The sequence below is a fragment of the Bos taurus genome, chromosome 21 (assembly GCF_002263795.3).
Source record: "Bos taurus isolate L1 Dominette 01449 registration number 42190680 breed Hereford chromosome 21, ARS-UCD2.0, whole genome shotgun sequence".
Lineage (NCBI taxonomy): Eukaryota > Metazoa > Chordata > Mammalia > Artiodactyla > Bovidae > Bos > Bos taurus.
This window is the reverse complement of record NC_037348.1, coordinates 44,369,153-44,395,890: the sequence shown is the minus strand read 5'-3', so window position 1 is coordinate 44,395,890 and position 26,738 is coordinate 44,369,153. Positions and strand designations below refer to the sequence as shown.

Below are 26,738 nucleotides of genomic sequence, written 5' to 3'. Positions count from 1 at the left end.
ACTTCCTAACGTCCCAAAAAACTCTGTTGCTGCTTGTAGGGGTGATGCCTAGATAGAGTGCTAGACCTTCTTGGACCATAGAGGCCAGGTAACCTAAGCCCTTTAAAGGATAAAGACACCAAGCCTGGAATCACATAATTAGTTGCAGGGTGAATTAGATGGCAGGCATCCAGACCACTGACATTTTCCTTAGAGTGGAGCTGTTTAAGAACATAAGATTATGTAGCATTGATGGAGTACTTTTTCTTCTTTTCAGAGCTTCACAGTGGGGAGAGGCTGAGTTGGTAGGAAATCCAGCCTCTAATTATTTGTGGCTTAAGTGACGTTCATTATTGGCTCAGTGGTGGCTCTTATAATCCTAATAGCTGCTTCCAGGGATGGGTAATTCCCTAGTCATTATAGTCAACTTCATTCATCTCTTCTTCCCTAGCTAGGCCCATCATTTCTATCTGCTACCAATCACCTTTCCCCAAGCCATCCTTTGCTTGGTGGTATCATTTGTTAAATCTCAATTGCGGTAACCTCAGAATTCCATCTCTGAAAGATGTTCAAGCTAACAGCTTAACTTTAGCTTTAAGATGGCACTGCATTGACATTCAAAGACAGGATATGGGGATTGCTAGCTGCATGGGGATATAGAGTTTGAGAGATATGGTAATTTAAGCCTTAAGATCATTGTAAAACTGAGCTACTCTTCAGCCTTACTTTTGTTCTAGTATGCAGTATGTATGAGGCCTTTCAGGTACATGCCTAGTTCACATCTTCATGTCACCACTGGGAGTGACTTGGCACTCACGGCACTGAAGCTAATTCTTGAGCCACTAGTGCATTAGTGTGGGCTCTACTTGACTGGTTATTTCACCAAAGAAACAGTCTTTCCATTTGTGAAGGAAATTGTGAACCGAATTGCTACATGTATGTTTGAAGATGTGCTTTTAAAATGACAAAACCCCTACTGATCTAGGTAGAAAATAAACTTACTCTTTAGCGGAAAGACCTGCCTGCTAATCATTCATTTACTTATCAAATTTTAAAACAAAAGCAAAACAGAAAAAGGGAATTCTCTGATGGTCCAGTGGTTAGGATTCTGAGCTGTCACTGCCGAGGGTACAGGTTTAACCCCTGGTCAGGGAACTGAGACCCTATAAGCACTGTGGTGTGCGTCCTGCCCTCCAAAGTAAAATTTAAACAGATATGTTCCATGTTTTAGGAACTGTTCTAGGTACTTAAGAATACATCAGCAAACAAAAAGGAAAAATATCCCTTTTCTCATCTTGTGTTACCAATATCTTCCCTGCAAGTATCTCATCCCTATAAAGATATTTTAAAAACAAGGCAATGTCCTGTGAAAATAACTGGCTTTTTACACTTCATCTATTTTTTCCTATCCCTTCCTATAAATTTTCCAGGGAACATTTAATGGTTTGTTACTTTCTTTGTAGTAATTCCCTAATACTAATTTTTAGTAGGATTTTTAGTTTGGCTTCTTTCTCTATTTCTCCACTTGAATGATACAGGTAGTGTTTTGACAAAAGGAAGAGAATCATTTAATTTGATAATTGTCAATAGGAAAAAGACAAGCTTTGAAAAATGCATTAAGATGTCTGTGGGTTTTTTTCTCTGAACTGGATTTGACTGTCATTTATGCTTCTCTGATGGCTCAGATGGTAAAGCGTCTGCCTGCAATGTGAGAGACCCGGGTTTGATCCCTGCTTCGGGAAGATCCCCTGGAGAAGGAAATGGCAACCCACTCCAGTACTCTTGGCTGAAAAATTTCGTGGACTGAGGAGCCTGGTAGGCTACAGTCCATGTGGTCACAGAGTCGGACACGACTGAGCAACTTCACTTCACTTCCCATGCTGGCAAGTTGGGCCACAGTTTCCATTGACCCGTCCCTCTTTTTTCTTGTCCTAAGCATTTTATTGAGCAAGCCTAACCTTTAACTCCTTTCGTGATTAGTTCCCGTGTCTTTGTAAATGCAAGTATCTTAGCCATTGGTCTAAGATAGTGGTTGATTCGGTGATTCTGGGGCATTGGCTAGTAAGGCATAATCTCTAAACCTAGTGATTCTGATCTTGTGTGTCTAGGGTGGAACCCAGAGCCTGCCTTTTCAAAAAGAAAGATTTAAGAGGGGTGGGACATTCTAATGACAACATAGATGCTATCTAAAATGTTCTAGAATTGTGCGATTATTGTTGAACTGCTTTCCACTGGGCTGAGCCGTAAGATATAACTTGGTTGTTAATGTTATATGCTGAAGAGTCCAAATTTATGCACTGTACATAAACCGAAGAGGCCAGCAGATACCTGTGTCCCATAGCGGCTGAGGAGACTATGTTATTCAGCTGTTCACTGGCGGGAGATGCTTGGCTCAGCTTTGTTAACCAGCTTCCTTTGGCTTTCTCTATAGGCGATGGTGGCTTGCTACCCAGGAAATGGAACAGGTTATGTTCGACATGTGGACAACCCCAACGGTGACGGCCGCTGCATCACCTGCATCTACTATCTGAACAAGAACTGGGATGCCAAGGTACTTGGAAAAATGCGAGTAGAGGGAGGGGTTAGAAACCATAGGAAAAGAATTCAGATGACTTAGAGGAGAGTTTCAGAGAAGGCAATGGCAACCCACTCCAGTACTCTTGCCTGGAAACTCCCATGGACAGAGGAGCCTGGTGGGCTGCAGTCCATGGGGTCGCTAAGAGTCGGACATGACTGAGCGACTTCACTTTCACTTTTTACTTTCATGCATTGGAGAAGGAAATGGCAACCCACTCCAGTGTTCTTGCCTGGAGAATCCCAGGGACAGGGGAGCCTGGTGGGCTGCCGTCTATGAGGTCACACAGAGTCGGACACAACTGAAGCGACTTAGTAGCAGCAGCAGCAGCAGCAGAGGAGAGTTTGGAGTTCATAATTCCCACTGATGAATCTTTTCTATTTCGTATTATCCTTTTTTCCTGCTATGGTTTTAGTACTAAAGTTGATGAGATGAAAATAATAGATGCAAAGTTAATTTGATGGAGGTGGGTGAGTAGGGCCATTATTAGGTTATACGATTGATGAGGAGAAGGTACTTTATTATTTTAAAAATGGGGATCAGTGTTTTTAGTCTAATCCAGAGCTGATAGGATTCTTGATTCTCAGTGTGGAATAAGACATATACTTTTCCCTGCCAGGAGCAACACTGAGAGAATTTCACAAAAATAGAACCGTAGGATGTTAAAACATCCCCAAGTGACGTTTCCCACACAGTCTTCTCTCTGGGTGAAATGTCTCCTTGGTGGCCTCTTGCCATGGTTTACTATGATTGTGAATGCCAAAGGTTTTGTAGCTTATTTTCGTATTTTTGAACATATATATAGATAGAGATATGAAGTCTGGTGCCATGCTCACAGACATTTGTCTGGAATTTGATGTTTTTTAAAAGTTAAGGATGATTTAGGAGTCTGAGAAGTTCGAGAACTTTTCAAGCTTATCTGGCTTTTGAACCTTCTGCATCTCCATTTCCTATTCATTAGGCCAGATGCTAGCTGTCATAAAGCAAGGATATTTTATCTGGGGTCAGAAAAAGTAAACCTGGGAAACCAGTGAATTAGTGACAAGGTTTGTGTCAGTTCCCTATTTGATAACATGACTGAAATATATTCCTTAGTTATCCTTTAAAATCTTGAAAGGTAATGTTCCAGGCAAGAGAGTCAAGTTGTCAGATCAGTGATGATAAATCACAAAGTTTGAAATCATTCAAAAAATTTTTGAGTGCCTGCTAGTGCCAGGCATCATGCTGTGGGGAACCATCAACATATAAGTCCAGAATTCTACCTTGACAAGATCATTCTAGTAGGACAGATTGGATGTACATGTAAAAAAATGTAGGGGGAGAATGAGTGATATATGTCATGAGAGATACAGATAAGGTGGTCTGAGCATTCAGAAAAAAAAAAAAGCATGTAACTTCCAACTGATGAAATCAGATAGGAGATAGGGGAACTCAAAAGAAAACTGTAAATTCTAATTGAAGGGGAGGTTATATGTGGTCACGGCCCTCTGGAGCTGTTAATATTAGAATGAATTACATGAAATGGCTGGGGTGGGGAGGAGGTTATGGGTCAAACAGTCAGATATTGGCAAGTCTGTATAACTGACCTAGTAGAATGCCACTTTGTATCCATGGGGTTTGATATTGTGGGGGTGAGAAGACTTCGTTCAGTATGACTTCGGTATGCCTAGTCAAGTTTAAGATAACATTTAATACAAAGGATGGCACTGGAGTTAAAATTTGGGAATAATATATGCTTGCGGTGGCAGTTGGAAGATAGCCTTGTTTCTAGATGAGACTGAAGTATCATTGTTAATGAACTGTGTGTGAGGCTAGGAAGTAATCTACCTTCTTTGTGGCCCTCAGCGACATGGTGGGGTCCTGCGGATATTTCCAGAAGGGAAATCATTCATAGCGGACGTGGAGCCCATTTTTGACAGACTGTTGTTCTTCTGGTCGGACCGCAGGAACCCACATGAAGTCCAGCCCTCCTATGCGACCAGGTAACAGCCAGGGCCACGACTGCTCTTGAGAAGCTTCTTGGACAAACCCCACTTCCTAGAGAATTCTCAAATGTGTGTTGTTTACGGACAAGGGACCAACCATCCCCCTAAGCAGAGAGCAAACCTGTTTGAAGTTGATAAAAATTAAAGGAGAAACTGTGGCTTCTTTAACGTATAAAGTCTAATGTTGGTTTCAACTATTAACAAGTCATTTTCCATTAAGTGAGAGTCTCAGATTCCAAATTTCCCAGAGCACTTTTTTCTCTTCTCTCCTTTCTTGCTCACCACCCTCCCTTTAAAAAAAAGCCTAAAGTTGAACTATGCCTAGAGAATGTTGGCTGCCACATGTCAGAAATCCTATCTGGTTAACTCTGGATGAGTTTACAAGCTGCCAGTTGCAAGCAGAGAAAAAACCTTGAGAATCGAAAGAGGAATTTGTAACACAACATTGTAAATCAGCTGTACTCTAATAAAATTTAAAAGGAGGTTCAAAAGGGAGGGGATGTATTTATCCCTATGGCTGATTCATGTTGAGGTTTGATAGAAACAACAGAATTCTGTAAAGCAGTTATCCTTCAATTAAAAAATAAATTAATTTTTAAAAAAAGAAAGAGGAATTTGTTCTGACTTCTTTTCCTTTTCCCCCTTTTCTTAGCTTAAAATTGGATTGGGTTTGCTGTACCCAACATGTCCCAACAATTGGATTTTTCAGATTCCTTTCTTTAGATCATGCATGGGAAGATTTTTCAGAGTAATGGAACAATTTAGTATTGTTTACTATTAATATAGAAATTCTTGTGTGTGCGTGCTTAGTCATTTATGTCCAACTATGTCCAACTCATTTATGTCCAACTATGCCACCTCATGGACTGTAGCCCTCCAGGATCCTCTGTCCATGGAATTTTCCAGGCAAAAGTACTGGAGTAGGTTGCCATTTCCTCTTCCAGGAGATCCTCCCGACCCAGGGATTGAACCTGCATCTCTTACATCTCCTGCACTGGCAGGCGGATTCTTTACTGCTATGCTACCCGGGATGCCCAGAAACTCTTGATATAATCTTAATTTCAGATTCTATCTCATTTGCACCTGTTTTATGGCCAAAGCTGTAATCCATGTGGTATTGGAGTGCTGTGGGGTGCAGCTTGAATTGGGAATAACAGTTGGGGCAGGGAGGAGAGAGGTTGGGTAGAAAAGATAATGAGTAAACCTTAACAAGACTAATTAAATTAAAATCACAGGTGTTAAGTGCTTAAGGTTTAATGTGCCCCCTCCAGAAGTGACAGATCTGGGCCCCACACAGAGTTGCCTATGAAATGTCAAATTGGGTGTGCCCTAGGTGAGCAGATAACTACTTCTCCCACCAAAGCCTGTGTGTGGCTTATTAATGGGGTACAGCAATCGGTCCTGGTCATTTGTGCAGAATTTCCTCGCTCTTCCCCAGTTCCTTAACACCGCATGTTGACGGAAAGCCTTTGGAAAAATTAAAGTCCTATAGAAATTCCAGTAACTACTACTAATAATGAAACAAAACTTTTTGGAAACATGCATAAAATTATTCCTGTATAGTCTAGCCCATAAATGGGACATAGTCGAAAACTTGATGGTACCAATATCCCATGGCTTCTTTGCCTCAGTGTCCAAAACTAAAGACAAAAGTCAAGAATTTTAACGTCCTGTTGTTCGATAAATTATTCTTCAGAGCTTCACTCCTCATCTCTGTGTTCTCCCCACCAGCTTAGGTCCCTCAGGCTTTAGCTGAATGACTCGCTGAATGATTCGCTTCTAGCCCTTTCTTGTGTGGTTCATCTGGACCTGTTATATTATTTGTTCAATTGCCTTTCCCCTCCCTGCTAGAGCCTGAGCTCCTTGAGAAAGAGGCTGCTGTATTCACAGGACAGTTTGAATTCCCACCGCCCAGGATAATGGGTGGTGCATACTTGGAATTCCTTACATGTTTTATTACATTTAAATAGACTTGAAACCAGAGACGTTTATTTTAAATTAAAATTGGGATGGACTTTTGATAATAGGAAAATTTTTAAATGTTGGCTTTACAAATGTTATGTGAAATTTATAGTATTTTTATTTTTTGGTCATATTTTTAAACCTCTTTTCTAATATCTGCTTATCTTTCACAGATATGCCATGACTGTTTGGTACTTTGATGCTGAAGAAAGGGCAGAAGCCAAAAAGAAATTCAGGAATTTAACTAGTATGTGTTTGATAATTTTCTGTGACTTTTGCTCAAGTCAATCCATGATTTTTATTTAAGTTTTTAATGTATATGCTAATGTACTCTGTTCAGTCTCAGCTATCTGTCTATCTGTACACACACACACACATATATTGACATCATGACTGACTTAGTTCTGAAACGCTGGCCTTAGGTCTGCTGAAAAAAACAGAAAAAAATGCAAAGAACGTCCCTTGTGAATGCCCATTGACTGTGGGACAGTTTGTAATAGATGGGATATAGTTAACTTTTGATCATTAATATTCACCCATCAAATATAACATGAAATTTTGCCATGGTTTTGCACATTACAAAGGAAATGCAATGGAACCCAACTACCATGGTTCATTATTATATTGGTATGGGAATGTGACTCTCAGTATAAAAACCAGGCTCATGTAATATAAACTGAATATGACTTAATGTCTTTCCTGTCCCCTCCAACCAGCATTATAAGGTATATTTTCCCAAAATACATTATATTGAAAGACATGTTATGAATAGTTTGTGAGAAGGTAAATTGCTGGTCCCCAAATGTGGGAATTGTTACATACAGTATCTCTTTCTTGAAGAGTCACTGTGTTTACGGGCATATTAATCAAGAAAAATTAACTTAAGAAATCCTACAGTAAACATGTGTGTAACATGTATGTATCATGTAATGTTACATGACCTATTGCATGTAACATCATGTAATAGATCATGTAACATTATGACCTATTTGAACAGTCTCCCTAGCAAATACCGAAGAAAATACATTGTTCTAAGCCCCATCAGGAGGTGCTTTGTTCAGCTTTGTTCTATGAGATGGGAAGCATTTGCTGGAGGTTTTAGGGGTGATGTTTGTGACATGAAGTTCATCAGATCTGGCTCCTTAACCAGATCTTTGTTTTCTTTTCTGTTCCCAACCCAGGGAAGACTGAACCTGCCCTTACTGAGGACTGACCCTGCTCTGAAATCCGCTGGCCTCATTCACTTTTAGTAACAGTTTCTGAATTTGCTTTAAGAGTTGAGATCCAAAGAAGGCCTCTTCTTCAGTGACTCGGTGACAAGGACCGCCCCCTCCCCCGCCCCCGCCCCCCCCTCCCCCCCGCATCACTCAGATCCCTGTCTCATGTATGGTACTTTGTGTTTTCCTGCCAAGACTGCACCTACCTTCAGACACTCTTTTTGCCAGATGAACTCATTTGCTAACTCCAGAAATACCTGCAGACAACCTAGTTGGCCAGCGGTTTAATTGCTAGATTTGGTAATCCTGGCTATCAAAGCAAGAACCTGAAAGCACGGTCGAGGGACTGAATCTTACCTGCACTTTATGTACACTTTCTAATTTGAAAGGAGGAGGTTTGCAAAGAAAGAAAATGGTGACAGGTGCCACGGAGAGGCATCACTGAAGCCTTCACACAGGAAACAAATGTGTGTCATCTGAACAATTCCTAGATGTTCCTAATCCTGGGCTATTGGGGTTTCTGGAGAATTATCACAACCCAATGACATTATTACCTCTAGAACAGGCTGCTGTTATAGTAATCAATTTCTAAGTATCCTGTGGTGGACACTCCCTTTTCCTGGTCCTGTAACCTGGACTTGCTGCCTCTGCCCCATCTTGCTGAAATACAACTTTCTGATCAAAGATGACACCATTTATTTTCTATTTTCACTTCTTACATAGAGAACCTAATTCATTAATTATTATGGTTGCTTTGTTGAAATGAAATTTGAATTTAAAGGGGAAAAAAAATCTTCCTGGTAGTTCAGAGCCAACAACCTCTGATAACAGTGTCAAAAAACCTGGGTCTGCTGATATACAATAAACGTGTGCATTTTAAACAATTTGAGATTGGAAATGGAGTTGGAAATGTAGGCATTCCTGTTTTTCACTTTTCCTTTTTAGTGAGCTCACTCTAACGAAACAAGAAAATCACAAAAACTAGGCTGTATTCTAAAAAAGGTAATGGAAAATAAAACAAAAAATCCTGGAAAGCTACTTGAGTTCTTCCACATTTTCTGACCCTGGTAGCCTCTTCGACACTTGAGTCTCCAGATCTACTGTGGTTGGCAGTGTGAGAGACCAGAATCATGGAATTTGCTAGAATTGTGGGAACTTCTCCAGCAGTAAACACAGATTCCAATGCCTCACAAATTCTGTATGGAGCTCCTCTTTTATGAAAGTTACTCTGCTTAGTTTTCAATTCCACTTTCATATTTTTAAAACCCCTGTAATTTCTTGCTTGAAAATCCCATGAACATTAAGGGGCCAGAAATATTTTCTTTTTTCACTGACAGGCACGTAGACTTTCCAAGAAAGAAGCATATTTTTGTGTGTGTCCGGTTTAGGAAATGTTCCAAATAAGACTTGTCTTCCTTCTCACAATTGCTCTATTTTTTTTTTTTTTCCCCTGTAGTACTCATTACCTTCTAACTTACTATGTAAATTATTTATTATGTTCATTGTTTGGTATCCTTCCTCCAGAGTGTAAGCACAATGAAGACAGGGATTTTGTATTTTTTAATCAATGGAATGTATTCCTAGCACATAAAATAGTGCTTGGCATATAGTAAGGGCTCAGTAAATACTTGTTGAATAAACTCATTCTCCTGCCTTAGCGTTTTAATGGTTTGATTCATTTCCTCCATCTTGGGCAGGAAGGGCTCACTAGCATTTTTGTGCACACATACCTTTCTCTTGTTGTTGACGTGTAAATTTAGGCTAAAGGTTATAGAAAGCTTTGGTCATAGTGTCCTTTCTTATCTGTGAAAGTGAATCTGAAGACTGAGGAGGATTCTGCCCTTCTGTGTCCAGGGACCATGGGAGTAATGTAAGAACAGCTTTAGACAGGCCAGACTACATTCCTCCTTCAGAACAGTTTTGAAAACCTTCAGCAAGAGAGAAAGAAACAAAGTTGTTTATTAGGAATTTTATGTTCCCTATAATGGTAGGTAAGTTTTCTTTCATGATTATTAATGTCATGAGAATGATAATGATGATATTCTGAAGGAATATCATATCATTCCAATACTATGTCTTATAGCTTTCATTTTAGTTAATATTTTTACTTGCAAAACGATCAGACCTCGTAGGCCTTGCTTATTCCTTCCAGACAAAGGTCCTATAACCTAATAATCTATATACCAAATCAGTTTTTAGTGCACTGATTTTTTTCATGGCTGAATTGGAGTCCTGGAAGATCCAACTAATACTGACTGCTTTTTGCTCCTCTCTTTGACAGCCCACTTAGAGGAGGACTTAGCCCTGATGAAGAAACATTATTTAGCAAATAATCGGATCAATTTCTTTATATTCCTGGCAATGACATGTTACGTCACCTACGTAGTACAGAGTCCTTGGCAGGAGATTAAATTTTGGACCAAAGATCCAATTTCATGGAAATAAAAAGTCTTACCTAAGTGCATTAAATAGATCTTCAGTAGAGTAGTTAATACCAATTAGCTGCTGGGCTGTCTGAATCAGGAATTATCTACTCAGATATGATTTTGTTTTTCTTCTTTATATAACTCAGGATTTTTAGAGGCTGGGTCATCCTAATTGCTTTTGGTCCCTCGGTCTTGAAATTTCCTGTGATTTAGGAAGCAGTGATGGGAAGTGCCATGCTGAGCCAGCGGTTTGTATAAAATAGGGGTTGGGACACAACAGGTACTTTTATATTTGATCAACTGTGAGGACAAGTCCAAGGAATGCTCTTGGTAAAGTTATTTTAAATAAAAATAATACAAAATTGACTTAGCTTCAGTCTTGAATCTTTTGAAAGGCATGAAAAGAGTACTGGTTAGTGAGGTGGAAAAGGAAATGGCAACCCACTCCAGTGTTCTTGCCTGGAAAATCCCAGGGACGGGGGAGCCTGGTGGGCTGCCGTCTATGGGGTCACACAGAGCCGGACATGACTGAAGCGACTTAGCAGCAGCAGCAGCATTAGCAGTGAGGTGGTTGGAAACTATTGTCAAAACAGTGGAAATAGCTCTTTTCATGATGAAGCTGGTTATAGTTGAACTCTTGAGTGATATATGCTAGTGTATATTTAAGACCCAATCTGCTTTCAGATCAGTCTATTCCTGTCCAAAAGTGATTTTTAATATATTGCTATCTCTGTGTTGATAGGTTAGGTCCTTTGAGATCCTGGACCTACTATGGCTTATCTTTCTTACATTTGCGAGGCCAGGGTCAAAGAGGTCCAAGTCACGATGTAGTGCAGCTGGTAAATGTCTCTACATATGCCAGTAACTCTGTTCCAGGCCTGTGCTCCGTGCTCTCTCACGTTTATTCTCTGCAGCCTCTGTCAGCTCTTCCTCTTTTCAGATGAGGAAACGGTCTCAGAGCAGTTGGGTGGTTTGTCAGGGGCTGCAGTCCAGGGTTGCAAAGAGTAGGACACGACTGAGCAACTAACACATGATATGACGTGACATGGGGTGAAGGAGTACTGCATCCAAAGCTTCCAGCTCCTCAGGATCTGCTGTCTTTGGTGTCTCCTTCCTGCAGAGGAGATGCCAGACAAAAGAGCAGGAATGAGTGGAGTCGGGAGAGAGGAAGCTTTAAATGTTTGCTGCTTGCTAGCTTCACATGAGGCTCAGGTTATCAACAAGGTTCTCATGCCCAGCATCCTAAACGAATGTCAGTTATTCAGAAGAAACCACATGAGCAGAAAACATCAATGGCATAGATGAATTGTCCCTTGTCTTTGCAATGGGATCTTCACTGCACACCTCCCAGGATCATGAAGGAAGTTGGGAATATGGGCAACATTGGTCTCTCGGGCTAACCCTGGGTATGAGCTGTGTGGGGCATACCATCCCCCACAGAGCAGAGTTAAGCAGTGTGGACTCTCTGGAAGAGAAAACAGACTGATACTTCCCGGGTACAATTTGGGAGCCTCCCAGCAGGGCATGGGGGGCATGCAGGGCATGGGGGCATTTGGACAATGTCCAGGCTGCTCTCCTCATGTCCCTAGGTTGATGCCCTCTGAGGGGAGGAAAGTAAACCTTTTTTTTAAATACGCCTAACTTTCCAGTTTAGGCTTAAGACTGAGATGTCAGCATGGTTCTGTTACTGGCAGTTCTCTATGTGATACCTAGAAATCTAGAGAGGAAGCTAGGCTAGGCTCTGTCATTGTAGTCAATTCTCAACATCCCCTCTAAGGGACACTGAGTGGAAATTCAGAAACATTTGTAATTCTCCGAAGCTCTTGGATAGTCTCTTAGCTAATCTTTTTGAGGTGCTTGTAGAAGGATGTCATTTTCATTTCTTTAAAACACAGCTCTTTTGCCTATTTAAATACCCTGAAAGACTATGAGTGTTGAAAAAAGCACCAGATTTCTGTTTGAATCCTGTTTGTTTGACCTTTGGTAAACTTAGTATTGTACTTAGAAAAGCTTTCCTTGAAGTAGGTTGCTGCTTGTGCTCCTGAGTGCTGAGATTTTTCAGAAATTTTATAAAGACCATTTTGTGATTCTTTTTTTTAAAGTTAGAGGAACATCTCAGATAGGGAATGGCTGTTGTGCTTTATTGTCACAGTTTTGCATGGAGATTTTAAGAGCAGCTGCGGAATGAAATTCATTATTTGCACTAGGTTATTAAAAATTAATTTCACAGGTAGTCTTTGTTTTGTGCCTATTTCTTGAGCGAGAACGATACATCCCTTATGATGAATGCCTGGCGGACGCAGAGGTAGAAGATTCGGGACTTCATGTATTATTTGTAATGGGACTTCAGTGGGTGTGTGGTAGGCCGGTTTTGAAAAGAGCTGTGGAGCAGCCCAATTTCGTGGCAAATCTCAGAAAAGCTGTTGAAGATGGGGGGTGGGGTGGGGGGTGAAGGGTTGGGGGCGGCATGGGGGGGTGGGTTCCTAGCAGCCAAAGCCTGGCTGCTTGCTGCCAGCTTCCTTCATCCTCACCTAGTTTAAGCATTTACTACCTAGATTTTGAAAAATTCACTGAGGACAGAGTTACCAGCCATAAAAATGCTGAGAAGTAGAAATTGCCCTAGAGTGTTTTCCAAACACCGATATTTTTCTGAAAAGGTAACGAATGCATATGGGGCGGGGGCATGGATGGGGAAAGGAAGCAATCCGTTTTTACAAAGTACAGAGGGAAAAAACGTCTCTTGCCACCAGAATCAGCCCCTTGGCCAGTTTCTTCTGTATCCCTGGAGGGTGACTGCCTCTCCTGGAAGGTCAGCACCTCCTGGAAAGCCCTCCCGCAGGACTGGCACGTTTGCTGGCTCATTTCCTCATATTTTTATGCTTATTCATCCTGTGGCCTGTGTTCTCCTTAACATGCAGTTTTTTTCTCCATCCTCCTGGGGGAAGAGATAACATTCTCAGGACCTAATTCTCATCTGATAAGTTTTATTTTTAACCAACTTCTACATCCTTTCTTACTATTATTTTCATGGGCCCCGTGCACTTCTCGGCCTTTTCTGGCTTTCTCAGAAGGGGACAGCAGAACATTGGGGTACCATGTAAGGCACCAGGGTTTCTCCCATCCCATCCTGGAGCTGCCACTTGGGGCTGGGCACCTGGCTTATTTTCTAATAGCAGGGAGGCTTCCCTCTGCACCAGGTCCTGTTCTCACTCTTACCTCCTTCTGGGCTGTCTGTAGATTTCCCTCTGTCAGTAAATTAATGTGATCTTGAGGAAGGAAACACGTTTTAGAAAACTAGACAGCTGTGACTTGCAGCGATTAACATGGACTGAGTCGCCAATCAGCGGTGACCTTGCAGCCACTTAAGGCTCCCACAGTGTGACAAAGTCATGACTTGACAGGATGATTCTTGGATTGAGATGAATGAAAGCAGCCAGGATCCACCCAACCGAAGGGAAAGGTTTTATTTGGCTTGGTTTGTTTTTCTGTCCTGAGCCCTCTGGCCCAGGCTTTCCCAGACAAGTATGTTAGCAGTAACTGTGACCTTAGCTACGTAAGCATATATACATTCTTTTTCTTCTTTTTGACTTTTGACCCGACCCCTCCCCAGATATGACTAAATATGGTTATGGCTAAAAGTTTTCCAACTAACACTAGGGGGAAGTGGAAGTTTTGAACCTGGGGAGGGCGATGGAGTTTGTGTTCCCCAGAGAGGTTTGTGCATGGGAATGCTGTCCCAGGCTTGAACTTCATGGCCTCCAACTGCAGTTTGTTCTCCATGGACCGGTTGTCTCTCAAGCATCTCTTGGCTCTGCTGTGCATTGCGTATACAGTCCCTATGCCTTTCTTATAACCCTGTAATAGGCGCTTAGAAACAAATCTTTAAAAAAAAAAAAAAAGGTCTGTGATGTAGCTTCACAGGGTAGAAGACTGTTATCAGAGGATTTAAGAAACAATGAATAAAATACTACCACTTAATCATGGAGTACCAACCAGGGTCCCAGGAGGAAATGGATGACACTTACAAATTAGGGTAATTGTAGGAGAGTTAAATAAAAAGACTTTTCACCAAGGTGGGGAGCAAGTAAGGAAACCATAAGAGAGAGTCCAGTACCCAACCTTCCAAAGCAGGTGGTACCACTCCAGACTCCAAGACTTGTAGGCGGGAAAGGGGAGGAATAGAGGGGCTTCCTGACAGGAGCTAGGACCTTCGCTGAGGGAACCCAGCCAGCCCATGGGGCCTTGCAAGAAGGGAGCAGGGTAGTTAACACCCCACCTCTGGCTTTTCCCTCATCAGAGTTGCTGAAATGCACCCTGGGCTACGCACATCTATAAGTCACCAGTCAACTGCCCACTGATAGAAGGCCACAGGTCTGGTCAGGCTTCTGTGGCTCAAAAGAGGGGCATAACCTGGAGAGTGTGGAGGGGTGAGACAGAGAGATCAACACGACAGCATCCAGAGTTCTCCACGGTCCAGCCCCATCTCCCCTCGTAGCCTATCTCTCACGACACCAGGACTTTTCTGTTTGTCAAACAAGTCAAGTCTGCCTCTGCCGCAGGGCCTTTGCACTTGTTCCTTCTGCCTAGAGTGGTCTGCTCCTACCGATCTGCCTGGATAATGATGGGTCATTCAGATCCTGGCTCCCTAAAGAGGATCCCCACTCCTAGTGTTCCCCCACCTCACCTTCCAGTCATGCTATTTCACAGTCTAGTTTTATTGTTACATTGAAGAGAGTAATGGAACAGTTTTAACTTAAAATGTCAATATTTACTGGAAGTTTTACTCTTTGCAATGATTTAAGCTTAAGATGAAAACCAGATATCAACTTTCAAATATGTAGGGGGTACTTATTTTTACAAAAGTTGCCTGAAGGTGTGGGAAAATGTTTGGATATCACTGAGAGAGCCTGAATGCTGAAGGAGGGAGCGGTTCTCTTCCTCTACTGGAGGCTGTAGTACCACAGCTACCACACTGTATGTGTGAGTTGCTAAGTTGAATCCTACTCTTTGAGACCCCATGGACTGTAGCTTGCCAGGCTCTTCTGTCCATGGAATTCTCCAGCCAAGAGTACTGGAGTGGGTTGCCATTCCCTTCTCCAGGGGAATCTTCCTGACCTAGGGCTTGAATTCCAGTCTCCTGCATTACAATCAGACTCTACCTTCTGAACCACCACGGAGAGAACGTGAATTAGCCCAAGTCAGGAGGTAGCCACCAGCACCGTATTTCTTTATTTACAGGGACCTACAGAATCTCCCCCAAGAGCTTCAGAGAGAGATTTTCTTCCTTCTCTGCTGGCTACATCCTGACTCATGCTAACTCAAGTTGATGCAGAGCAACCCAAATTTGAAGAGACTACTTTAGCTCCACCTACGGACTTGGTTTTCGTGCCAGACCAGGGGCGATTCCCTTGTCTTTCTGAAGGGCCACACCCAACTTTTCTCGGGCCCCATCAAGCAGGGAGTGAGGCTTGCAGAGCCAAGTCTGGATGGGAGCAATTTTAAAACTATGCCAGCCTAATAATTTATAGTGAGCTTTGAAGGCATCATTTCACTTAGGGAAGGGCGTGAAGCCATTCTCCATGGCCTTCCTCCAACTGCCACAACTGCCCTGACTTAAGCTGGTAACCAGCCCATGCCTGCTGGCGTCTGATGGGGCAGACCTCCCTTTTGACGAGTGGGGCCTCAGCCACATAACTGTCAAGAATTTTCAGGACCACCCGTGCTTTTGAGGATAGATCTGTCAGTTTTGGTCTGGAGGCTGGGATTTTGTTCCAAGGTCTGCTGCTGATTGAGGGCCCACATGCTCATCCTCCAGGTAGCGCTCTGGTGGGGTCTGAGTTCCAGAGGAGATGTCATGGGTGTCCAAGAGCAGGCCACGAATGGTGCAGGCTCACTGGACTAGCATAGAAGCCTTGGGAGCAGCCAGGAGTGAGGAAACTCTCTCTCTCCTGCTCTTTCTCTCAGCTAAAGAGCTCCTTGATGCCCTAGCTATACAGCTTTCCTGCTATATGACTTCCCACCTATGGAACCTTCCAGCTGCTTTCAGTTTTCCAGTTCCCAAGGAGGGAATATGATTTGCAAAGCTCATCTTGAGGGGCCAGACCAGCAATCTGGATTGATTGCTCTGGGGGCAGGCGTTTACTAGCATTGCTGATGGTTGGGGGAGCCAGGGTGGAATCCTTCGGTTCCTACAGGCTGCTTCCAGCTGTTCTTCTCAGAAGGGCATGTGGACAGGGCAGGCCCCTCCAGATCACATAGCAGTCATATGGGCCCTTTTGGGTTCTGTGAAAGACAAATGAAGTAATTCCAATTGACACTAAAAGGTGAAAGCTCTGTTCTTTAAAAAATATACCAATTGTGGTAGGCTGTTGACTGGCTTCTTCCATGTGCCCCGACTTGTGAATCAGATTCATCGGGCTCTGAAAGCAGGGGCTGGAAGAACTAAGATCAGTTGGGGGAAACCACAGGAGAAAGAGGCGAGGCCAGGCTCCAGGAGCTTGGAGGAGGCGTGTAGAAGCAGCATGGGCAGCTGAAGGTACTTCTCATTTTACCACGTTCCCAGAGGTGAGCCAAGTTCCCAGCTCACTTGACTCATCAGTAAGAGGGAAGCAGGGATGAGTAAGGGCTGACCCTGTCCTAGCACATAGAGCTGGACAATCAGATCATGTCTCTAAACTCACAAAGGAGCCTGGTCTTGGAGGTGACCTAGACAAAGGAAAGTCATATTATAATGAAATTTCAGTCTCAAGGAGAAGAGCCACAGCACGATCATTTCTTTTCCTATTAGATCCTGCTTCTTAAACAAACAAACCACTTCGCCTTTACCGTGGGTCCCAGCCATGTGTTTCTCCTGCTCCCATTAGCTTGCACTGCCGGGAGGGCATCATCAACAGGTCTTCGGAGGCTGTGTTAGCCACGCCCACCATCTCTAGAAAGAGTGGCATGAATAACCCCTAACCACCTGTAAGCCCTGAGTCCTTCACAGCTGTTGCTCCTTTTCTGAACAAACAGCTGAACTCGGGCTTGGAGGCGTCCTGAAAGGTCAGCGGATCCTCTCTGAGAAGCTCAGATTTCTCCCCACTCGTCACCAGTTCTGCCTTTTTCTCCCCTGCAAAACCATCATCACCACAACTGAGTCAGACTCAGTAGTGTCTGCTACCCACAGGATAGGAAGTGTGGTCGTCTAACTGCCCAAGGTCAGGACCCATTTCTGGTCCTTGCTGTAGTGTTTCCATTCTCGGAAACACACTGCTCTGAGATCAGAGGAGAGTCTAGCTCCTAAGGTGAGCCTCTTGGTTTTGACATTCTTGGGGAAATGGGTCTGCTTTTTGGGTGATAAAACAGCACAAATGGGCAGCAAGTACTGTAAGTGCCCCAGCTTAACCATGGGCCTTGTGTGTCTGTGAGTTGAAGGTGACTCAGGAGCCGAGAGCACCGGTGGGTTGGGGTCTGCCCGTGTATTCATCCCCAGTGTTTCCCCGTAGCCTGGCAGACAGCCGGGGGCAATATGGTGTGGTGAAAACTGCATGGACGTGGGAGTCAGGCCTGGTGTGGAGTCCCAGCTCGGCTGTTTCTACCTGTACAACCTCAGTAAGTTATCCACTCTCCGTGTGCCTCAGTTTCCTCCTCTGTACCCCCACCTCCACTCCTTCTAACTTACTTCCACAGTGCTTTCTGTCCCTGTGGAGCTGGGCTCTTCCTGTCAGAGAGGTTTCTGTGCCCAGAGGACAAATGCTTCCTTCAGGAGGCACAGGGAAATTTCTGTTGAATTTGGATGTTGAGAGAGCCACCAGGAGGCACTCCTTCAGGAGTAACTACCAGGGAAATGGGCCACAAAAATGAACCACAGCACAACCCAGAGTGGACTCGAGTGGTTGACACACTCTCAAGGGAGGGTTAGGGTCAACGCCGCAGGAGGAGGTTTCAGAGGCAGGTGCATGGCGGATGTCTGGGCCTTCCCCTGGGCTGTGTCCTTGGTTTCCTGTGCCCATAATGAAGATGGACAGACAACTCCTGCAGCAGATCCCAGGCAGCACGACCGGGACTCAGCCCCATTGAGAATGAGGGTTCAGGGCCAGGTAAAGGGCCCCTGCAGCTGTGGCACTGGCTGAAGGGAAAGGGGGTGCGGTGGACAGCGAGTAAGTTAGACAGTGACTTACTAACTGCTGTGTTCCATCCTGCCCTTCATTGCCTTGATGATGGAGCCAGACTCCTTGCCGTCTGGAACAATGCTAAATTTGTCAGTAGAGGTGCTGGAGGAAAGGGTTGCCTGCCAGTTTGCAGGGTGCCCCATGGTGGCCAGCGTTAAGTGGAAGACACTCAGCCAGTGGCATTGCCAGCGCCTGGCCCATGTGCTCTGCCTTCGATACCTGACCACCAGCCTCAGCTCACCCACCGTGGACCAGCTCTGCTCCCGGTCATCTCGAGCTTCTCTGCCACCCAGTGGGCTGCAGTCTTGTCCTCTGGAAGGAGATCTGAATTTCAGCCTGGGAAAGTTTGTTCTATGCTTGGCTATTCTTCCTCAGCCCTAGGGTATTCTTTCTTTTTTAGTGTGTACTCCCTGTAAATAGTTCTTCGTGTTAAGCATCTATATATGGTTTCAAATGTTCAAATTCCCATGTAGTTTCTGTCTCTGCCTGGAGTATGACTATGATAGAATTGATACCGGGAGCGGTCCCAGTAGACAGATGTCCCCATCCCCTCTTCACTAGGGGTTTCCCTAGTAGTTCAGACGGTAAAGCGTCTGTCTGCAATGCAGGAGACACGGGTTCGATCCCTGGGTTGGGAAGATCCCCTGGAGAAGGAAATGGCAGCCCACTCCAGTATTCTTGCCTGGAAAATCCCATGGATCGCAGAGCCTGGTAGGCTACCGTCCATGGGGTCACAAAGAGTCAGACACCACTGAGCGACTTCACTCGCTTTCACTCGCCTCTCCAGCCATACACACAAATGGTATTTGGGGATTTGTCTGGGCTTGAGTGCAGTGCTCAGCTCCTTGCCCATGGGAAATGGGATGCTGGTAATTTAGTGGCATCGCAGTTAATTAAGCTCTCATCGGTGGTTAACTGTGATGCAATGTCATTGGAAGCAAATGCCTTGGAATCTCAAACAACTGCTGGACTGTTCATGGCAGTCATGATCACGATGAGGATTGTGACTTGGGGTGGATTGCGCTGAGGGTACTAGAGTGTTTACAGAGAGAAAATGACAGGCTCAGCTCCTTCAACTCTTAAGTCATGGCCTGACTACAGAATGTCAAGAGCTTCTATTAAGCCCTTACAAGAATTATTTCTTGTTGCCAGAGGGCTGATATCACTGAAAGATTATACAAAATTTAATTGTGTGGGTGGTTGAATTATGATTGCTAAGCTCACAGTGATGCCAAGTATCTTATGTTACAGATTAGGGCATTGACTGGGAAAGAGTGGGATTCTGGAACTTGGAATAGGAACAGCTGGTTATATTCTGGTAAAACTAACACTCTTGAAATTGCAAGTCACTCCAATTCCTTTGCCAGTAGAAGTACCTTGCCCTCTGATATCTGAAGAAAAGAGCTTTCTTTTGCTGGAAAACTCCATGCTCACCTCATCTGGGGCAGATGTCTTGAAAGAGGATGCTCCTTTTCAAGACCCGCCACAACCAGGCCTTGTTACTATTAGCCTGGGCCTGCCAAGTTGCTTCAGTCGGGTCCGACTTTTTGCGAACCTATGGACTGCGGCCTGCCAGGCTCCTCTGTCCATGAGATTCTCCAGGCAAGAATATTGGAGAGGATTGCCATGCCCTCCTTCAGGAGATCTTCCCGACCCAGCAATTGAACCTGCATCTCCTGTATTGGCAGGCGGATTCTTTACCACTAACACCTCCTGGGAAGCCCACTATTAGCCTGTAACTAGGGTCAATTCTCTGCTCGTTCCAGGGACAGGATATACTAACATCTGGGAAGACCGAACTTACACACTAAAAAGACTGTAAGACTTTGCTAATCTATCAGGAGAAACCTGCAGAATATCTAGGAGTGGATTTAAGGGTGTTAAACGTAATGTGGTTATGGATTTTCCTCTAATATTTTACAAGGATTTTTTGCTTTATGTATTTTGAAATTCTGGGGATAATGGACAACTGTGACTCTTGGGATTTCTGTGGATTGTAATTTTTTAAAAAATAAGAACATCCCTCATTGTTTTCTCTTAGTGATTGTACACTATTTTGTCAGAGATTAATATTATCCTACCCATCTTCTTTTAGTTAGCATTTTCTGATGTTCTTTCCATCCTTTTATGTCCATTTTTTTTTTTTGCTGTTGTTCTGGGAGTGTCTCTTGTAAATAGCTCGTAGCTTTGCTTCCCCTCACACAAGCCATCTGTTACTGTCACGTGTTGGATTGACATGTTATGTTTTACCATGCTTCTTGTTTTCTTGTTTGTTCCTTTCCTGTTTTTGATCAATTTCCTGCGTGTTTGCTTTTGTTCTTGTTTTTTACTCTAGTGGTTCAGAAACAAACTGTTTTTCTACTAGATAACCTTAAATTTTTGATGTGTATCTAAATATTCTATGCTCTAGCCAGAATCTGTCACTTCCTCTTGTACAAAATAATGTTTGCCTGCTTTCACCCCCTCCTTCCTAATCTCAGGTATTATTTCTAGGATTATTATTTTTCCCTGTAATAAAGACCTTTTAGAGATTTTTTTCTTTTTTGTTTTTTAATTGCTTTCTTGATTGCCATTGTTTTTTTGTACTCTGTCTCTCTTTTGGATTCTTTTTTTTTTTCTTTAGTAAGAGTTATCCTTTAGTATTTTAGGAGATGTTTGTGGCTGCTAAACTTTGGGTCCTTGAATATCTCAATTTCTTCCTCCTCTCATTTGAATGTTATTTTGGCTGCTTGGTCTATCAATAACAGAGATATAGGTTAAAATCTTTCACTATGAATATAGATTTTTCTATATCTTCTTGTAGTTGTATCAGTTTTGGTTTATATATTGAAGCCCTCTTATTTCACATAAACATTTTGAGTATTTTTTAATCTCATCTTTGTAAATTGAACTTTTTGAAAAATTATTGAGACAACTCTTCTTTCTGCTAATGCTTCATGTTTAAAATTGGTCATGTCTGATGGAGCCATCTGAGCTTTCTTTTTTTAATCTTCTTTATTTTCAATCTTTTAATATCCTTTGGTTTAAAGGTAGCTTTTATGCACTGCATATCTATCTGGATTTTCTCCCTTTACCTAGTATACCAATATTTGTCTTTTCAATGAATAAACCTTACTTAAAATTTCCCCAATCTTTTATTTTTCAAAACTTTAAGTCAGCAGAACATTCACAAGAGTAATAAACATCAATTTGATTCACCAGTTATTAACACTTTGCTGCACTCTGTGAATATGTGTAATACAAATGAATATGTATATCATTTTTATGTGTATTTATTTATATATATTCAGTTCCGTCGCCCAGTCGTGTCTGACTCTTTGCGACCCCATGAACTGCAGCACACCAGGCCTCCCTGTCCATCACCAACTCCTGAAGTTCACTCAAACTCAAGTCCGTCAAGTTGGTAATACCATCCAACCATCTCATCCTGTCGTCCCCTTCTCCTCCTGCCCCCAATCCCTCCCAGCATCAGAGTCTTTTCCAATGAGTCAACTCTTCGTATGAGGTGGCCAAAGTATTGGAGTTTCAGCTTTAGCATCAGTCTTTCCAAAGAACACCCAGGACTGATCTCCTTTGGGATGGACTGGTTGGATCTCCTTGCAGTCCAAGGAACTCTCAAGAGTCTTCTCCAACACCACAGTTCAAAAGCACCAATTCTTCGGGGCTCAGCTTTCTTCACGGTCCAACTCTCACATCCATACATGACCACTGGAAAAACCATGGCCTTGACTAGATGAACCTTTGTTGGCAAAGTCATGTCTCTGCTTTTTAATATCCTGTCTAGGTTGGTCATAACTTTCCTTCCAAGGAGTCATGGCTGCAGTCACCATCTGCAGTGATTTTGGAGCCCCCCAAAATAAAGTCTGACACTGTTTCCACTGTTTCCCCATCTATTTCCCATGAAGTGATGGGACCAGATGCCATGATCTTAGTTTTCTGAATGTTGAGCTTTAAGCCAACTTTTTCACTCTCCTCTTTCACTTTCATCAAGAGTATAAATGTTAAAGTTTTAGAGGATAATTATCTTATGGTAGGACAATGTTCATATTCTTATACAGACACATATGTGCTTCTTTGAAGTGGATGAGAACTGAGCCTTTATCTCTTAAGAATATGGACATTGTCCTACCATAAGATAATTATCCTCTAAAACTTTAACATTTATACAATATTATCATTTAATATACAGTCCTGGTTTGGGAAGATCCCCTGGAGAAGGAAATGGCAACCCACTCCAGTGTTCTTGCCTGGAGAGAGAATCCCAGGGACGGGAAGCCTGGTGGGCTACCGTCTATGGGTTGCACAGAGTTGGACACGACTGAAGCGACTTAGCAGCAGCAGCATTCAGATACGCCCAGTTGTCCCAATAAAGTCTTCAGAAGTTTTTCTCCCATCCAGGACCGAATTAAGGATCAAGAACCACGTTTAGTTTCCTCTATAGGTAGAGCAGTTCCCCAGCCTTTTGCTGCTGTTGTTTTTCTTTTTTCTTTTCCCTCTCTCTTTTTTTCCTTTTCCCTTTTCCTCTCTCTTTTCTCCTTTTTAAAGGGTCTACCTCACTTATTTTGCAGGACATCCCTCTGTATATTTGCGTTTGTCTGACTCGATGTTCATGATCAGGGCCAGGTAAACATTTTTGTCAGAGGTGTTCCCTGCGGTGTTCCCCTAAGTGTGATGTGGGAGGGGGTGCACAGTGCAGTTTGTCCCATTATTACTGATGCTAAGTAGGTTAAGGTGGATGTCTGTCAATTTCTCCACATTCTGCCCCCCAACTATCTCTTACCCCATATTTTATCATTCATTGGTGATTCTACTCATGTAAAATAATGATTTTTCTATTTCTGTCATTCTTCCTACACCTGTTCGTTGGCACCTACTCTATGGAAAACTTCCCTTCCACTCCTCTTTGCCCCATCTAAAATTTTAAAGGCAATTTTAGAATCAGTGGATTTATGAATTATTTTGTTTATTCAGAGGTATAATCTAGTCCTGTCACTAATGGTTTTGAAGTTTAGATTCTCCCAGATTTGATCATAGTGACCTCCTTTAAGACCCTGGATTCCATCAGTTTTGAGCACTTGTAAGTTCTTTGGTACCAGAAAAGTTTCCGGGCTTCCTTTTCACTTTCCTGAGAGCAGGCATTTCTCTGAGCCAGCCTGCTGTTCCTCTGTAGTGGGGAATAGTATTCAAAATGAAGATCCGACAGCTAGGTGTGCTCCTTGCTGGAGAGATGCGATTGCTTCCAGGCCCTTCCTGTGGAAAGAGCTAAGAAGTCTCCAGTTTCTACTGACAGTGCCTCCAACTTCATCCTAACTCCATGGGGGTGTTTTCTGTTCTGCCTACATTGGCTATTTGTACCTCTTTGCTCCCTCAATGAGAACTTGGGTTTCCAACAGTATGTTTGTTCAGTCCTGCAGGAAACTAAAAATATTTCATAATTACTTCATCAACAGAAAACTTACTTTGGCTAGTTTAAGATTTGTTTTTGTCCTAAGACTGAACTTTTCCTTTGAGGGTGTACTGTTAGTGTACTGCGTTCAGAATTTTTTTTTCTTCTTCTGGGTAATTATATATTAATGTGATATATGGTTTTGTTTGTGTCTGAATTCAGTGTTAAAGTTTTCCCCATTCTTGTTTCAATCTATTTTTTGAATGTATAAAAAATAGACATGGTTCAAGGCAAAATTCTATTAAAAGTCTGCTTAAGTCTCATTCCCTTCTCTATCCCTTCCATCCTGCGGATACCAGGCTTGCCACCCTGTAGGCCATTGATTTTAGTTCTTTTTGATTAATTTTGCAAAAATAAGTATGTATATTCCTTTTTTCCTTCTCACACAAAAAGTGACATATAATTTTTGCATCTTGCTTTTTCATTTAAGAATTATATCCTGAAAATCACCCTATATCAGCTCACAGGGGATTTATTTATTCTTTTATACATGTTTCAGTTCAGTTAAATATGAATTTAATTGTTTTATTTGGGCTTAACTCTGACATCTTATTTTGTGCTTGTACTTACCCTGTTTTGTTGCACCCTTTTCCTCCATGTATATCTTAAATTATTTTAGAATTCCATTTTTCCTCTACTACTTAGACATTATACATTCTTTTTCTATTCCTTTTAGATGTTATCCTAAAAATTGCAACATGTTAATTGGTAACTACCCTCCTTCTGGAAAATGCAATGACCTTTCTATATTTAAAACCTGCAAGATCTAGTTTATGCTTTCAGTGTTTATTTAGATGAATTCATAAATCCTTCTCACATCTCTGATCTTTAGTTTGGGTCATATTTGCTACCTAAACAGTATGTTAGATTTTCTTTTATTTGGATGATAAATTCTGTTTTTGTTTTCTAAAATTACCTTTATTTCACCTTCATTCTAGAAATCTTTTCACTGGAAATGGAATTCTAGGTTAATAGCAATCTTCAACATACGAAAAGAAAAATAATTTCTGATGTTTTTAGTCTTGTTACTGTTAATTCGACACTCCTTTTAGGAAAGTCTGTTGGAGCATCAGTGTCATCATCTGCTCTCTATTGGATTTTTCTGTGCTTCAGATAATCCTGCTGCTGCTAAGTCACTTCAATCGTGTCCGACTCATCTTATTTATTCTACACAGAAAACCTGTAAAATAAGCACTCCATCCATTTTGTAAATGGTAATCCTGACTTTCCAAGGGCTTGGGTTACTTCATTAAGGAAATGCAAATCAAAACCACAATGAGACACCACTTCACATCTACTAGAATGACTGTGATTTAAAATTATTTAATTAAAAACAGAAAAGAAAAAATAATCTGGTTTTTCTTAAACTTCTTTGATGAGTAGCTCCTTTGTCTTTGACTATCAGCAGTTTTACAATGATGTGTCTAAGTGTGGACATATTTTTATTCATTCTGACTGGAATTCATAGAACTTCTTGAAGCATCTACGTCTGCTTTATTGACTACGTGAAAGCCTTTGACTGTGTGAATCACAACAAACTGTGGAAAATTCTTCAAGAGATGGGAATACCAGACACCTCACCTGCTTCCTGAGAAATCTGTATGCAGGTCAAGAAGCAACAGTTAGGACTGGACATGGAACAATAGATTGGTTCCAAACAGGAAAAGGAACACATCAAGGATGTATATCATCACCCTGTTTATTTAACTTATATGCAGAGTACATCATGTGAAATGCCAGGCTGGTTGAAACACAAGCTGGAATCAAGATTGCCAGGAGAAATATCAATAACTTCAGATATGCAGATGACACCACCCCTGTGGCAGAAAGCAAAGAAAAACTAAAGAGCTTCTTGATAAAAGTGAAAGAGAAGAATAAAAAGCTGGCATAAACTCAACTTTCAAAAAACGAAGATCATGGCATCTGGTCCCATCACTTCATGGCAAATAGATGGGGAAACAATGGAAACAGTGAGAGATTATTTTCTTGGGCTCCAAAATCACTGCAGGTGGTGACTGCAGTCATGAAATTAAAAGATGCTTACTCCTTGGAAGAAAAGCTATGACCAACCTAGACAGCATTTTTAAAAAGCAGAGACATGACTTTGCCAACAAAGGTCCATCTAGTCAAAGCTATGTTTTTTCCAGTAGTCCTGTATGGATGTGAGAGTTGGACTATAAAGAAAGCTGAGTGCTGAAGAATTGATGTTTTTAAACTGTGGTGTTAGAGAAGGCTCTTGAGAGTCCCTTGGACAGCAAGAAGATCCACCCAGTCCATTCTAAAGTAAATTAACCCTGAATATTCATTGGAAGGACTGATGCTGAAGCTGAAACTCCAATACTTTGGCCACCTGATGCAAAGAACTGACATTTTTGAAAAGACCCTGATACTGGGAAAGATTGAAGGAAGGAGAAGGGGACAACAGAGGATGAGAGGTTGGATGGCATCACTGACTTGATGGACATGAGCTTGAGTAAGCTCCAGGAATTGGTGATGGACAGGGAAGCCTGGTGTGCTACAGTCCATGGGGTCGCAAAGAGTCGGACACGACTGAGCAACTGAAGTGAACTGAACTTGAATCAATTGATTTGAAAAATCCTCAGCCGTTATCTCTTCAAATGTATTCTCTTTCCCACCCTCTTCTTCCTTGGGGATCCCAACTGAATGCCCTTGACCTCACTTCTGTACCTCCTGTTCCTTACCAGTTTTTTTACATTTGCTGTTTGTCTCTTCAGGCTACATTCTGGATAACTTCTTTTGGTTTTTATCCCTATTCATGAATGTCCTCAATCTGCTATTAACTTATCCACTGAGTTCATAACTTTGGTTATCATATTTTTTAAATTCTGTAAGTTATGTTTGGTTCTCTTTCTCATTTGGTAAAAGTCTCCTATTCCCTGTAGATGGAGCATATCTTGCATTTCACTAAACATAATAAACGACATGCTTTTTATCCCTTGTGGATCTGTGTGTGTCAGTGTGCACATGACCACACATG

The 26,738-nt window shown here is 42.3% G+C and overlaps 1 protein-coding gene across 1 annotated transcript in view; it reads left to right on the top strand.

Annotated features, from left to right (window-relative positions):
• Positions 1-8,754, top strand: part of EGLN3 (egl-9 family hypoxia inducible factor 3) — a 29,018-nt gene extending 20,264 nt beyond the window's left edge. The window contains 4 exon segments of the mRNA NM_001101164.2: positions 2,411-2,530; positions 4,400-4,536; positions 6,675-6,748; positions 7,683-8,754. Coding sequence (NP_001094634.1) covers positions 2,411-2,530; positions 4,400-4,536; positions 6,675-6,748; positions 7,683-7,714 — 363 coding nt within the window. The 3' untranslated portion in view covers positions 7,715-8,754.
• The last annotated feature ends 17,984 nt before the right edge of the window (positions 8,755-26,738 follow it).